Genomic DNA, 14,477 nt, shown 5'->3' on the forward strand with positions numbered 1-14,477 from the left:
TTTGCTGTATTTTCTAGAACTCTGATATTTTCTCATAGTACTAATAAAAAACAAAGTGTTTATCCAACATATCAATGAGGCCAACATTTAAAAACTGGAGGAAACTATGGCTGAGCTCAGCCTTTTAAAATTATATAATCCATGCATATTTTAAAATCAGGTGTAAATATGGGCAAAATCCTAACACATATTCAGTGAGAAGTGGTCTAGGGTATTTGTTAAAGAATCTAAACCAAAGAAGTGACTATAAATTGATAATGATTTTGTACGATAATTTTTTTTAGTCTGTTTTGAAAAGAAAAACCATAATATTGATATGTAATTGTAAATGAAGAAGTTCCTGTTTAGAATTATTGTACCTACTAATTGCATGTGTTTTAAATTTTTTTTAATTAATTCATTTTTAATTGTGGTAAAATACACAAAACAATTTTCCATTTTCTTACATGGTTTTTGAACTGCAGTTTTTTATATGGCTGTTTATGTATATCACTCTGTTTTTCTCCTAATAGAGCTTGCTCTTGAACTAGTGAATTCTATAGCACTTTCCTTATCCTTTAGGAACCAGAACCTGAAACAGAAGCAGTAAGTTCCAGCCAGGAAATCCCCACGATGCCTCAGCCAATCGAAAAAGTTTCTGTATCAACTCAGACCAAGAAGTTAAGTGCCTCTTCACCAAGAATGCTGCATCGAAGCACCCAGACCACCAGTGACGGAGTGTGTCAAAGCATGTGCCACGACAAATACACCAAAATTTTCAATGACTTTAAAGACCGAATGAAGTCTGATCACAAGCGAGAAACTGAAAGAGTTGTACGAGAAGCTCTAGAAAAGGTAACACAGCCTCCACCGCCAGTGTTGCCTTCAGACATCTGGGCAGGATAAGTGAATAGTCTTCCTATTGTGGTTTAGCTTCTGTCACTTAGGCATCAACCAGGTAGCTGCTTTTTAAAACTAGGACTATAATAAAATATCTTTTTATAATATTTTAATTAAAGTAGCACTTTTCTCATCTAAAATATTTTATAGCCCTTAATGAAATAAAGGGAAGAGGTACATCAGTTAAGTAGAAACTATGTATTAAGGTTTTGCTTAATGGTCTGTGTAAATTATGAGCTGACATATTGTGGGTTAACTTTTTTTTTCATTTCAGCTGCGTTCTGAAATGGAAGAAGAAAAAAGACAAGCTGTAAATAAAGCTGTAGCAAATATGCAGGGTGAGATAGACAGAAAATGTAAGCAAGTAAAGGAAAAGTGTAAAGAAGAATTTGTAGAAGAAATCAAGAAGCTAGCAACCCAGCACAAACAACTAATTTCTCAGACCAAGAAGAAGCAGTGGGTAAATACCACTATTTTCTTAGAATCTGATTTCTAAAAAATATACCATAGGTATGATGAAAATTAATTCAGAAAGATATATATGGCATATGCAAAAATTACTCCTGAAATAAGTTCTGATGTGAAATTGTCAACTTTAATTAACTAAAAAAATTTTTTTAAAGCTCCAGATCCCACATTACTGAGTATTGCTCAGGATTATTTTGTTAAATTGAGATTATGATACTTTGGGACATAACATATTTAGTATAACTGATTTATATAACTTTTCCATCTATGCAAGTATTTTATTTTGATAAGTGGGCTGGCCCTGACTTTTGCTGGTAACTCCTGACAGGTAATATCTAACTTGTAAAATTGTAAACGTAAGTGTCGTAATAGCAAATAAGGATTTTCAGATTTTACTGCACTTAACATTTATACATTAGATTCTAGTAAAGAAATCGATTACTTTTACTTTATGATAGTAACATCTCACGGGTCTCTAACTTAACTGACAAATGTTCATTTTTTATGTCCTGTTTGTGACTCCTGTCTTCCGCTCAGATCAGCAGCTTCTGAGCACACAGATGTTTCTCTGCCAAATGACTGAGCTATGTGAACAAAGTTTTGTTCCCAAAAGCTCATAGCTTGCTTTTAATTTTGATGAATTACTGTATGAAGTTTTGTGATTCTTCATTTGATCCAGACTACATTCTGAAAAGAGTCTTTAAATATATGTAAATGTTTCATGAGGGAAAATAAACATTTTAAAATTTTTGATGAAGAAGGAAAGGAAGGAAAAGAGAAACGTATAACTTAGAAGAACATATGAAGATAACGTAGAAGGAAAAACAGATGAATGATGAAATATAAATATCACTAGATCGAATTATTAAGGTGTGCTCAAGATCTTATCAAGCAGAATGCCCCAACACCATGTCTATAATTCTGTCTTCATGCAAAGATGAGAGAAAGCTAGAAAGTAGACACTAGACTTGTAAGGGGAAGTTCCCATAAGTTTACTCATGAATCAAGGAAATGGGAAGAGGTGGCTAAAGTAAAGAATTATAATACTGCTTTTTATAACATTTTACCGTTGATGAAACAGCTGACTTATTATACCTATTTGATTCCACGTATAAATGATACCATGCGATATTTGACTTATTTTACTTAGCGTAATACCCTTGAGGCCCATCCATGTTGTCCCAAAGGGCAGCATTTCCTTCCTAACTCGTGGCTGAATAACCTTCCAGTGTGTGTGTGTGTGTGTGTGTGTGTGTGTACGTGTGAGTGTGAGTGTAGTAGTATATATACATACATCACACTACGTTTTCCTTAATCTGTTCATCCATCGATGGACATGTAGGTTGTATATAGATATCTTGCCTATTGTGAATATGCTTCAGTGAACGTTGGAGCACAGATATCTTTTCGATACCCTGTTTTCATTTCCTTTGGGTAAATACCCAGAAATGGAATTGCTGGATAGTATGGTAGTTTTATTTTTAACTTTTTGAGGAACCTCCATACTATTTTCCATCATGGCTGCACCAGTTTACATTCCCACCAACAGTGCACAAGAGTTCCCTTTTCTCCACATCCTCACCAACACTTGTCTTTTTTTATGATGGCCATTCTAACAGGTGTGAGGTGATACATCACTGATACTGATTAGCATTTCCCTGGTGATTGGTGATGTTGAGCTGTTTTTATGTATCTGTTGGCCATTTGTATATCTTCCTTGGAAAAATATCAATTCAGGTCCTCTGCCTTTTTTTTTTTTTTTTTTTTTTTTGCGGTACGCAGGCCTCTCACTGTTGCAGCCTCTCCCGCCGCGGAGCACAGGCTCCGGATGCGCAGGCTCAGCGGCCATGGCTCACGGGCACAGCCGCTCCATGGCATGTGGGATCTTCCCGGACCGGGGCACGAACCCGTGTCCCCTGCATCGGCAGGCAGACCCTCAACAACTGCGCCACGTCTCTGCCTATTTTTTGATTGGGTTATTGGGAGTTTTTTTTTCCCACTGAGTTGTATGAGTTCTTTATGTATTTTGGATATTAATCTCTTATGGGATATGTGGTTTGCAAATATTTTTTCCTCTTCCAAGGTTGCTGTTTTATTTTGTTGATGGTTCTCTTTGCTGTGCGGAAGCTTTTTAGTTTGATGTAGCCCCACTTTTTATTTTTACTTTTGTGGCCTTTGCTTTTGGTGTCAAACAAACAAAAAAATCATTGCCGAGACCAATGTCCAGGAGCTTACCCCCTATGTTTTCTTCTAGGAGTTTTATGGTTTCAGGTCTTGCGTTAAAGTCTTCAATCCATTTTGAGTTGATTTTTGTGTATGGTGTAAGATAGTGGTCCAGTTTCATTCTTTTCCACGTCATTGCCCAAGTTTTCTCAATACCACTCATTGAAGAGACTATCCTTTCCCCATTGTATACTCTTGGCTCCTTTGTCATAAATTAATAGACCATGTTTGCATAGGTTTATTTCTGGGCTCTCTATTCCATTAATCTATGTGGCTGTTTTTTTTGGTTTGTTTTTTACATCTTTATTGGAGTATAATTGCTTTACAATGGTGTGTTAGTTTCTGCTTTGTAACAAAGTGAATCAGTTATACATATACATATGTTCCCATATCTCTTCCCTCTTACATCTCCCTCCCTCCCACCCTCCCTATCGAACCCCTCCAGGCAGTCACGAAGCACCAAGCTGATCTCCCTGTGCTATCTACTTGCTTCCCACTAGCCATCTACCTTACGTTCGGTAGTGTATATATGTCCATGCCTCTCTCTCGCTTTGTCACAGCTTACCCTTCCCCCTCCCCATATCCTCAAGTCCATTCTCTAGTAGGTCTGTGTGTTTATTCTTGTCTTACCCCTAGGTTCTTCATGACATTTTTTTTTCTTAAATTCCATATATATGTGTTAGCATACGGTATTTGTCTTTCTCTTTCTGACTTACTTCACTCTTTATGACAGACTCTAGGTCTATCCACCTCATTATAAATAGCTCAATTTTGTTTCTTTTTATGGCTGAGTAATATTCCATTGTATATATATGCCACATCTTCTTTTTCCATTCATCCGATGATGGACACTTAGGTTGTTTCCATCTCCGGGCTATTGTAAATAGAGCTACAATGAACATTTTGGTACATGACTCTTTTTGAATTATGGTTTTCTCAGGGTATATGCCCAGTAGTGGGATTGCTGGGTCATATGGTAGTTCTCTTTGTAGTTTTTTAAGGAACTTCCATATTGTTCTCCACAGTGGCTTTATCAATTCACATTCCCACCAACAGTGCAAGAGGGTTCGCTTTTCTCCATACCCTCTCCAGCATTTATTGTTTCTAGATGTTTTGATGATGGCCATTCTGACTGGTGTAAGATGATATCTCATTGTAGTTTTGATTTGCATTTCTCTAATGATTAATGAAGTTGAGCATTCTTTCATGTGTTTGTTGGCAGTCTGTATATCTTCTTTGGAGAACTGTCTATTTAGGTCTTCTGTCCATTTTTGGACTGGGTTGTTTGTTTTTTTGTTATTGAGCTGCATGAGCTGCTTATAAATTTTGGAGATGAATCCTTTGTCAGTTGCTTCATTTGCAAATATTTTCTCCCATTCTGAGGGTTGTCTTTTGGTCTTGTTTATGGTTTCCTTTGCTATGCAAAAGCTTTGAAGTTTCATTAGGTCCCATTTGTTTATTTTTGTTTTTATTTCCATTTCTCTAGGAGGTGGGTCAGAAAGGATCTTGCTGTGATGTATGTCATAGAGTGTTCTGCCTATGTTTTCCTCTAAGAGTTTGATAGTTTCTGGCCTTACATTTAGGTCTTTAATCCATTTTGAGCTTATTTTTGTGTATGGTGTTAGGGAGTGATCTAATCTCATACTTTTACATGTACCTGTCCAGTTTTCCCAGCACCACTAATTGAAGAGGCTGTCCTTTCTCCACTGTACACTCCTGCCTCCTTTATCAAAGATAAGGTGACCATATGTGTGTGGGTTTATCTCTGGGCTTTCTATCCTGTTCCATTGATCTATATTTCTGTTTTTGTGCGATTACCATACTGTCTTGGTTACTGTAGCTTTGTAGTATAGTCTGAAGTCAGGGAGCCTGATTCCTCCAGCTCGGTTTTTCATTCTCAAGATTGCAGTGGCTATTTGGGGTCTTTTGTGTTTCCATACAGATTGTGAAGTTTTTTGTTTTAGTTCTGTGAAAAATGCCAGTGGTAGTTTGATAGGGATTGCATTGAATCTGTAGATTGCTTTGGGTAGTAGAGTCATTTTCACAATGTTGATTCTGCCAATCCAAGAACATGGTATATCTCTCCATCTATTTGTATCATCTTTAATTTCTTTCATCAGTGTCTTATAATTTTCTGCATACAGGTCTTTTGTCTCCTTAGGTAGGTTTATTCCTAGATATTTTATTCTTTTTGTTGCAATGGTAAATGGGAGTGTTTTCTTGATTTCACTTTCAGATTTTTCATCATTAGTGTATAGGAATGCCAGAGATTTCTGTGCATTAATTTTGTATCCTGCTACTTTACCAAATTCATTGATTAGCTCTCGTAGTTTTCTGGTAGCATCTTTAGGATTCTCTATGTATAGTATCATGCCATCTGCAAACAGTGACAGCTTTACTTCTTCTTTTCCGATTTGGATTCCTTTTATTTCCTTTTCTTCTCTGATTGATGTGGCTAAAACTTCTAAAACTATGTTGCGTAAGAGTGGTGAGAGTGGGCAACCTTGTCTTGTTCCTGATCTTAGTGGAAATGCTTTCAGTTTTTCACCATTGAGGACGATGTTGGCTGTGGGTTTGTCATATATGGCCTTTATTATGTTGAGGAAAGTTCCCTCTATGCCTACTTTCTGCAGGGTTTTTATCATAAACGGGTGTTGAATTTTGTCGAAAGCTTTCTCTGCATCTGTTGAGATGATCATATGGTTTTTCTCCTTCAATTTGTTAATATGGTGTATCATGTTGACTGATTTGCATATATTGAAGAATCCTTGCATTCCTGGAATAAACCCCACTTAGCATGGTGTATGATCCTTTTAATGTGTTGTTGGATTCTGTTTGCTAGTATTTTGTTGAGGATTTTTGCATCTGTGATATTGGCCTGTAGTTTTCTTTCTTTGTGACATCCTTGTCTGGTTTTGGTATCAAGGTGATGGTGGCCTCGTAGAATGAGTTTGGGAATGTTCCTCCCTCTGCTATATTTTGGAAGAGTTTGAGAAGGATAGGTGTTAGCTCTTCTCTAAATGTTTGATAGAATTCTCCTGTGAAGTCATCTGGTCCTGGGCTTTTGTTTGTTGGAAGATTTTTAATCACAGTTTCAATTTCAGTGCTTGTGATTGGTCTGTTCATATTTTCTATTTCTTCCTGATTCAGTCTTGGCAGGTTGTGCATTTCTAAGAATTTGTCCATTTCTTCCAGGTTGTCCATTTTATTGGCATAGAGTTGCTTGTAGTAATCTCTCATTATCTTTTGTATTTCTGCAGTGCCAGTTGTTACTTCTCCTTTTTCATTTCTAATTCTATTGATTTGAGTCTTCTCCCTTTTTTTCTTGATGAGTCTGGCTAATGGTTTATCAATTTTGTTTATCTTCTCGAAGAACCAGCTTTTAGTTTTATTGATCTTTGCTATCGTTTCCTTCATTTCTTTTTCATTTATTTCTGATCTGATTTTTATGATTTCTTTCCTTCTGCTAACTTTGGGATTTTTTTCTTCTTCTTTCTCTAATTGCTTTAGGTGCAAGGTTAGGTTGTTTGAGATGTTTCCTGTTTCTTAAGGTAGGATTGTGTTGCTATAAACTTCCCCCTTAGAACTGCTTTTGCTGCATCCCATAGGTTTTGGGTCGTCGTGTCTCCATTGTCATTTGTTTCTAGGTATTTTTTGATTTCCTCTTTGATTTCTTCAGTGATCACTTCGTTATTAAGTAGTGTATTGTTTAGCCTCCATGTGTTTGTATTTTTTACAGATCTTTTCCTGTAATTGATATGTAGTCTTATAGCATTGTGGTCGGAAAAGATACTTGAAACAATTTCAATTTTCTTAAATTGACCAAGGCTTGACTTGTGATCCAAGATATGATCTATCCTGGAGAATGTTCCATGAGCACTTGAGAAGAATGTGTATTCTGTTGTTTTTGGATGGAATGTCCTATAAATATCAATTAAGTCCATCTTGTTTAATGTATCATTTAAAGCTTGTGTTTCCTTATTTATTTTCATTTTGGATGATCTGTCCATTGGTGAAAGTGGGGTGTTAAAGTCCCCTACTATGAATGTGTTACTGTCGATTTCCCCTTTTATGGCTGTTAGTATTTGCCTTATGTATTGAGGTGCTCCTATGTAGGATGCATAAATATTTACAATTGTTATATCTTCTCCTTGGATCGATCCCTTGATCATTATGTAGTGTCCTTCTTTGTCTCTTCTAATAGTCTTTATTTTAAAGTCTATTTTGTCTGATATGAGAATTGCTACTCCAGCTTTCTTTTGGTTTCCATTTGCATGGAATATCTTTTTCCATCGCCTTACTTTCAGTCTGTATGTGTCTCTAGGTCTGAAGTGGGTCTCATGTAGACAGCATATATATGGGTCTTGTTTTTGTATCCATTCAGCCAATATGTGTCTTTTGGTGGGAGCATTTAGTCCATTTACATTTAAGGTAATTATTGATATGTATGTTCCTATTCCCATTTTCTTAATTGTTCTGGGTTCGTTATTGTAGGTCTTTTCCTTGTGTTTCTTGCCTAGAGAAGTTCCTTTAGCATTTGTTGTAAAGCTGGTTTGGTGGTGCTGAACTCTCTCAGCTTCTGCTTGTCTGTAAAGGTTTTAATTGCTCCATCAAATCTGAATGAGGTCCTTGCTGGGTAGAGTAATCTTGGTTGCGGGTTTTTCTCCTTCATCACTTTAAATATGTCCTGCCAGTCCCTTCTGGCTTGCAGAGTTTCTGCTGAAAGATCAGTGGTTAACCTTATGGGGATTCCCTTGTGTGTTATTTGTTTTGCCCTTGCTGCTTTTAATATGTTTTCTTTGTATTTAATTTTCGACAGTTTGATTAACATGTGTCTTGGCGTATTTCTCCTTGGATTTATCCTGTATGGGACTCTCTGTGCTTCCTGGACTTGATTAACTTTTTCCTTTCCCATATTAGGGAAGTTTTCAACTATAATCTCTGCAAATATTTTCTCAATCCCTTTCTTTTTATCTTCTTCTTCTGGAACCCCTATAATTCGAACGTTGGTGTGTTTAGTGTTGTCCCAGAGGTCTCTGAGGCTGTCCTCAGTTCTTTTCATTCTTTTTTCTTTATTCTGCTCTGCAGTAGTTATTTCCAGTATTTTATCTTCCAGGTCACTTATCCGTTTTTCTGCCTCAGTTATTCTGCTATTGATCCCATTTCATTTCATTTATTGTGTTGTTCATCGTTGTTTGTTTCATCTTTAGTTCTTCTAGGTCCTTTTAAATGTCTCTTGCATTCTGTCCATTCTATTTCCAAGATTTTGGATCATCTTTACTATCATTATTCTGAATTCTTTTTCAGGTAGACTGCCTATTTCCTCTTCATTTGTTAGGTCTGGTGGGTTTTTATCTTGCTCCTTCATCTGCTGTGTTTTTTTCTGTCTTCTCATTTTGCTTATCTTACTGTGTTTGGGGTCTCCTTTTTGCAGGCTGCAGGTTCGTAATTCCCGTTGTTTTTTTTTTTTTTTTTTTTTTTTGTTTTTGCGGTACGCGGGCCTCTCACTGTTGTGGCCTCTCCTGTTGCAGAGCACAGGCTCCGGACGCGCAGGCTCACGAGCCCAGCCACTCCGCAGCATGTGGGATCTTCCCGGACCGGGGCACGAACCCGTGTCCCCTCCATCGGGAGGCGGACTCTCTACCACTGTGCCACCAGGGAAGCCCATTCCCGTTGTTTTTGGTGTCTGTTCCCAGTGGTTAAGGTTGGTTCAGTGGGTTGTGTAGGCTTCCTGGTAGAGGGGACCAGTGCCTGTGTTCTGGTGGATGAGGCTGGATCTTGTCTTTCTGGTGGGCAGGTCCACGTCTGGTGGTGTGTTTTTGGGTGTCTGTGGACTTATTATGATTTTAGGCAGCCTCTCTGCTAACGGGTGGGGGTGTGTTCCTGTCTTGCTAGCTGTTTGGCATAGGATGTCCAGCACTGTAGCTTTGGTCGTTGAGTGAAGCTGGGTGCTAGTGTTGAGTTGGAGATCTCTGGGAGATTTTTGCCGTTTGATATTATGTGGAGCTGGGAGGTCTCTTGTGGACCAGTGTCCTGAAGCTGGCTGTCCCACCTCAGAGGCACAGCACTGATTCCTGGCTCCAGCACCAAGAGCCTTTCATCCACATGGCTCAGAATAAAAGGGAGAAAAAGTAGGAAGAAAATTAGTAGAAGTAGAAAGAAAGAAAGGAGGGAGGAAGGAAGGAAGGAGGGGAGGAAGGAAAAAAAGATAAAGTAAAATAAAATAAAGATAAAATATAAAGTCATTAAAATAAAAAAATAATTATTAAGAATAAAAAATGGACAGATATAACCCTAGGACAAATGGTGGGAGCAAAGCTATACAGACAAAATCTCACACAGAAGCATACACATACACACAGAAAGAGGAAAAAGGGAAAAAATCATAAATCTTGCTCTTAAAGGCCACCTCCTCAGTTTGGGATGATTCGCTATTTATGTATTCCTCAGATGCAGGGTACATCAAGTTGATTGTGGAGCTTTAATCCGCTGCTCCTGAGGCTACTGGGAATGATTTCCCTTTCTCTGTTCTCACAGCTCCCAGGGGCTCAGCTTGGAGTTGGCCCCGCCTCTGCGTATAGGTCTCCGGAGGGCGTCTGTTCTTCGCTCAGACAGACAGGACGGGGTTAAAGGAGCAGCTGCTTCGGGGACTCTGGCTCACTCCGGCGGCGGGGGGGGGGGGGGGGGGGGGGGGGGAGGGAGGGGCATGGAGTGCGGGGCGAGTCTGTGCCGGCGGCAGAGGCCGGCGTTATGTTGCACCAGCCTGAGGCACGCTCTGCGTTCTCCTGGGGTAGTTGTCCCTGGATCCCGGGACCCTGGCAGTGGCAGCCTGCACAGCCTCCCCGGAAGCGGGGTGTGGATAGTGACCTGTACTCACACACAGGCTTCTTGGTGGCGGCAGCAGCAGCCTTAGCGTCTCACGCCCGTCTCTGGAGCTCCTTTAAGCAGCGCTCTTAATCCCCTCTCCTCGCACACCAGGAAACAAAGAGGGAAGAAAAATTCTCCTGCCTCTTCGGCAGGTCCAGACTTTTCCCCGGACTCCCTCCCGGCTAGCCGTGGCGCACTAGCCCCCTGCAGGCTGTGTTCATGCCGCCAACCCCAGTCCTCTCCCGGCGCTTCAACCGAAGCCCGAGCCTCAGCTCCCAGCCCCGCCCTCCGCGGTGGGTGAGCGGACAAGCCTCTCGAGCTGGTGAGTGCCGGTCGGCCCTGATCCTCTGTGCGGCAATCTCTCCGCTTTGTCCTCTGCACCCCTGTTGCTGCGCTCTCCTCCGCGGCTTCGAAGCTTTACCCCTGCGCCACCTGCAGTCTCTGCCCGCAAAGGGGCTTCCTAGTGTGTGCAAACCTTTCCTCCTTCTCGGCTCCCTCCCACTGCAGGTCCTGTCCCTATCCTTTTGTCTCTGTTTGTTCTTTTTTCTTTTGCCCTACCCAGGTACGTGGCGGGGGGGGGGGCGGTTTCTTGCCTTTTGGGAGGTCTGAGGTCTTCTGCCAGCGTTCAGTAGGTGTTCTGTAGGAGTTGTTCCACGTGTAGACGTATTTCTGGTGTATCTGTCGGGAGGAAGCTGATCTCCGTGTCTTACTCTTCCGCCATCTTCCTGGAACCCCCCCACTTCTGAATAACTAGGCTTTAAAATGCTTAGGCCCTGGATTGTACCTCACCCAGTTTCTGCCTAAAACTGAATCTATGTGTCTGTTTTTATGCCAAACCATACTGCTTTTATTTATACCCATTTTTTTAGATAAGGAATTTGAGGCTTATGAGATTAAACAGAGTGACTCGAAACCTGGTCGGTAGAGCTGGGACTCACCCTCCTAAGCTACTTCTGCTCGTATATCGATTCTCGTAGACTGGTAAAAGATTTAGAAGTATTCTTGTATTATCGTTATTCTTGTATTATCGTTATTCTTGTATTATAGTTAAATCTTACATTATTGTAAGAAGCAGTACAGTACTGTAGGACGAGAGAGTATGTAGGTAAACCAGATACCCAAAAAGTGGATGTTAAGATGGCATACAATCAAGAGAAACATAGTAAGAATGATACATCCTTTAAATATATTCACAAAGAAAGGCAGCAATACAAAATGAATGCATTAAGTAATAGAAGGGATGGTGCTGCCTGAAGTATTATCTGAGGATGAGGAAACTAAGAAGTTAAATAAACGTGGTCTCAACTCACTTGATTAATTAGCACAGATCTAAGATTCAAACCCAAATCTGACTATTACAGCTACTTGCTATCCACACTTTTTAAATAGTAACCTCACTGAAGTCACAATTGCTGACATAGTAAAATCACAGGAAATATACCAGAGTACTACTGACATCTGGACCAGAAAATGAGGGACACTCCTGTGCACTGTAGGAGGTTTAGCAGCAGCTACGCCTCTGTCCCCACCCCGAGTGACGACAGTCAAAACTGCTCCACACGTTGCCCCACAAGATGAAGGCTGAGAATTAACCACTGGTTTTAGACCATCAGTGACCTTGATAATAGCGTATTCAGTGGCAAGGCACGGGTGAAAGACTGCAGTGGGCTTAAAAAAGAGGGGAAGAGAATACTCTGAAATAACAAGTGTAGGTAATTCTTCCAAGATGTTTGGGAAGGGGAGCAGAAAAATGGGGGTGGTAGATGGAAAGAAATATGAGGTGAGCCTTTTTAAAAAACTGTGGTAAAACAAATTTACTATCTTAATCACTTTTAAGTTTACAGTTCAGTGCTGTTAAATCATTCATGTTGTGCAACGTCACTGCCATCTTATTCCCATAACTTCTTTCACCCTGTAAAATGGAAACTCTTTACCTATTCAACAGTCACTCCCTGTTCTCCCCCCGCCCCCAGCCCCTGGTAACTACCATTCCACATTGTATCTGTGACTGTGACTACTGTTGGCACCTCTTATAAGTGGATCACACAGTCTTTTTAGGACTGGCTGGTTTAACTTAGCATAATGGCACCGAGTTTCATCCGTGTTGCAGTACATTGCAGAAGTTTCTCCCCTTTTAAGGCTGAATAGTACTCCAGTGCATGTATATACCATGTTTTTGCTTATCCATTTACCCACGGATGGTCACTTGGGTTACTTCCATGGTTTAGCTCTTGTGAATAATGCTTCTATAAACATGGGTGTACAAATATCTCTTTGAGATCCTGCTTTCAGTTCTTCTGGGCGTATACCCAGAGTGGAATTGCCTGGTTATATGGTAATTACGTTTTAAATTTTTTGAGGAACCACCATGCTGTTTTCCACAGCAGTTGTACCATTTTACATTCCCACATGACAGTGCACCAGGGTTCCAATTTCTCTACATCCCCACCAACTCTTATTTTGATAGTACTCATACAAATAGGTGTGAGGTGGTGTTTGACTGTAGTTTTGATTTGCATTTCCCTAATGACTGGTGATGTTGAGCATCTTTTCATGTGATTATTGGCATTCCATTTGATAAATGTCTATTCAAGTCCTTTGCGCATTTTTTGAGTTGAGTCGTAGGAGTTCTCCATATATTCTGGATATTAATCCCTTTTCAGATACATGATTTGCAAATATTTTCTCCCATTCTGTGGGTTGCTTTTTTATTCCATGGATAATTTTCATAAAGTGCCATTTGTCTATTTTTTTGTTAACTGTGCCTTTGGTGTCATATCCAAAAATTCATTGCCAAATCCAGTGTCATGAAGTTTTTGTCCTTCGTTTTCTTCTAAGAGATTTATTGTCTTAGCTCTTACAATAAGATCTTAGAATTATGTCCTTGACGCATTTTGAATTAATTTTTGTATATGGTGTTAGGTAAGGGTCCAACTTCATTCTTTTGTATGTGGATATCCAGATTTTCCAGCATCCTTCGTTGAAGAGACTATCTGTTCCTCATTAAACGGTCTTGGCACCCTCATCAAAAAACAACTGACCATATATATGTTTATTTCTGTGCTCTCTATTCTGTTTCATTGGTCTGTATGTCTGTCTTTATGCCAGTACTTCACAGGTTGGATTAATGTAGATTTGTAGTAAGTATTGAAATCAGGATTATAATTCCTCCAGATTTGTTTTATTTTTTCAAGATTGTTTTGGCTATTTGGGGTCCCTTGAGGTTCCATATGAAAATGTGGGTGGGTTTTTCAATTTCTACTAAAAATGCCACTGGGATTTTGATAGGGATTGCATTGAATCTTCAGATCACTTTCAGTAGTATTGACATTTTAACAATATTAAGTCTTCTAATCCATGAACGTGGCATGTGTTTCCATTTATTTATGTTGTCTTTAATTTCTTTTAATTCTCATTGTATAAGTCTCTCATCTCCTTGGTTAAGTTAATTCATAAGTTTTTGGGTTTTTTAGGCTGTTTTAAATAGAATTGTTTTCATAATTTGCTCTTGAGATTGTTCATTGTTTGTGTATAGAAATGCAGTTGATTTTAGTGTATCGACTTTGTATCCTGCTACTTTGCCAAATTCCTCTTTTAGTTCTAGCAGCTTCGTTCTGGAGTCTTCAGGGTTTCTACATATAAGATCATATCGTATGCAAAGATAATTTTACTTCTTCCTTTACAGTTAGCATACCTTTGATTTCTTGTTTGCCTAAGTCCTCTGGCTAGGACTTCTAGTACTATATTGAATAGAAGTGGTGAAAGTGGGCATCTTTGCGTTGTTCCTGATCTTTGAGTATGATGTTTGCTGTGGGTTTTTCATATGTGGCTTTTATTATGTGGAGGTAGGTAGTTTCCTTCTGTTCCTGTTTGTTGAGTGTTTTTATCATGAATGCATGCTGAATTTTGTCAGATGTTTTTTCTTCACTGACTGAGGTGACCATGTGGTTTTTCCTTCATTATGTTGATGTGGCATATTACATTGATTGATTCTTATATATCGCATCACATCATTGGTGTATAATTCTTTTAATATGCTG

At 39.3% G+C, this 14,477-nt stretch overlaps 1 protein-coding gene across 11 annotated transcripts in view; it reads left to right on the forward strand.

Annotated features, from left to right (window-relative positions):
• Positions 1 to 14,477, forward strand: part of ZMYND11 (zinc finger MYND-type containing 11) — a 138,754-nt gene that overhangs the window by 119,397 nt on the left and 4,880 nt on the right. For all 11 annotated transcript variants that reach the window (XM_065872212.1, XM_065872218.1, XM_065872215.1 and 8 more), the window contains 2 exons: positions 562 to 834; positions 1,154 to 1,339. In XM_065872212.1, the coding sequence (XP_065728284.1) occupies positions 562 to 834; positions 1,154 to 1,339 (459 nt within the window). The remainder of the gene's footprint in view (positions 1 to 561; positions 835 to 1,153; positions 1,340 to 14,477) is intronic.

This window comes from Phocoena phocoena, chromosome 2 (assembly GCF_963924675.1).
Source record: "Phocoena phocoena chromosome 2, mPhoPho1.1, whole genome shotgun sequence".
Taxonomy (NCBI): domain Eukaryota; kingdom Metazoa; phylum Chordata; class Mammalia; order Artiodactyla; family Phocoenidae; genus Phocoena; species Phocoena phocoena.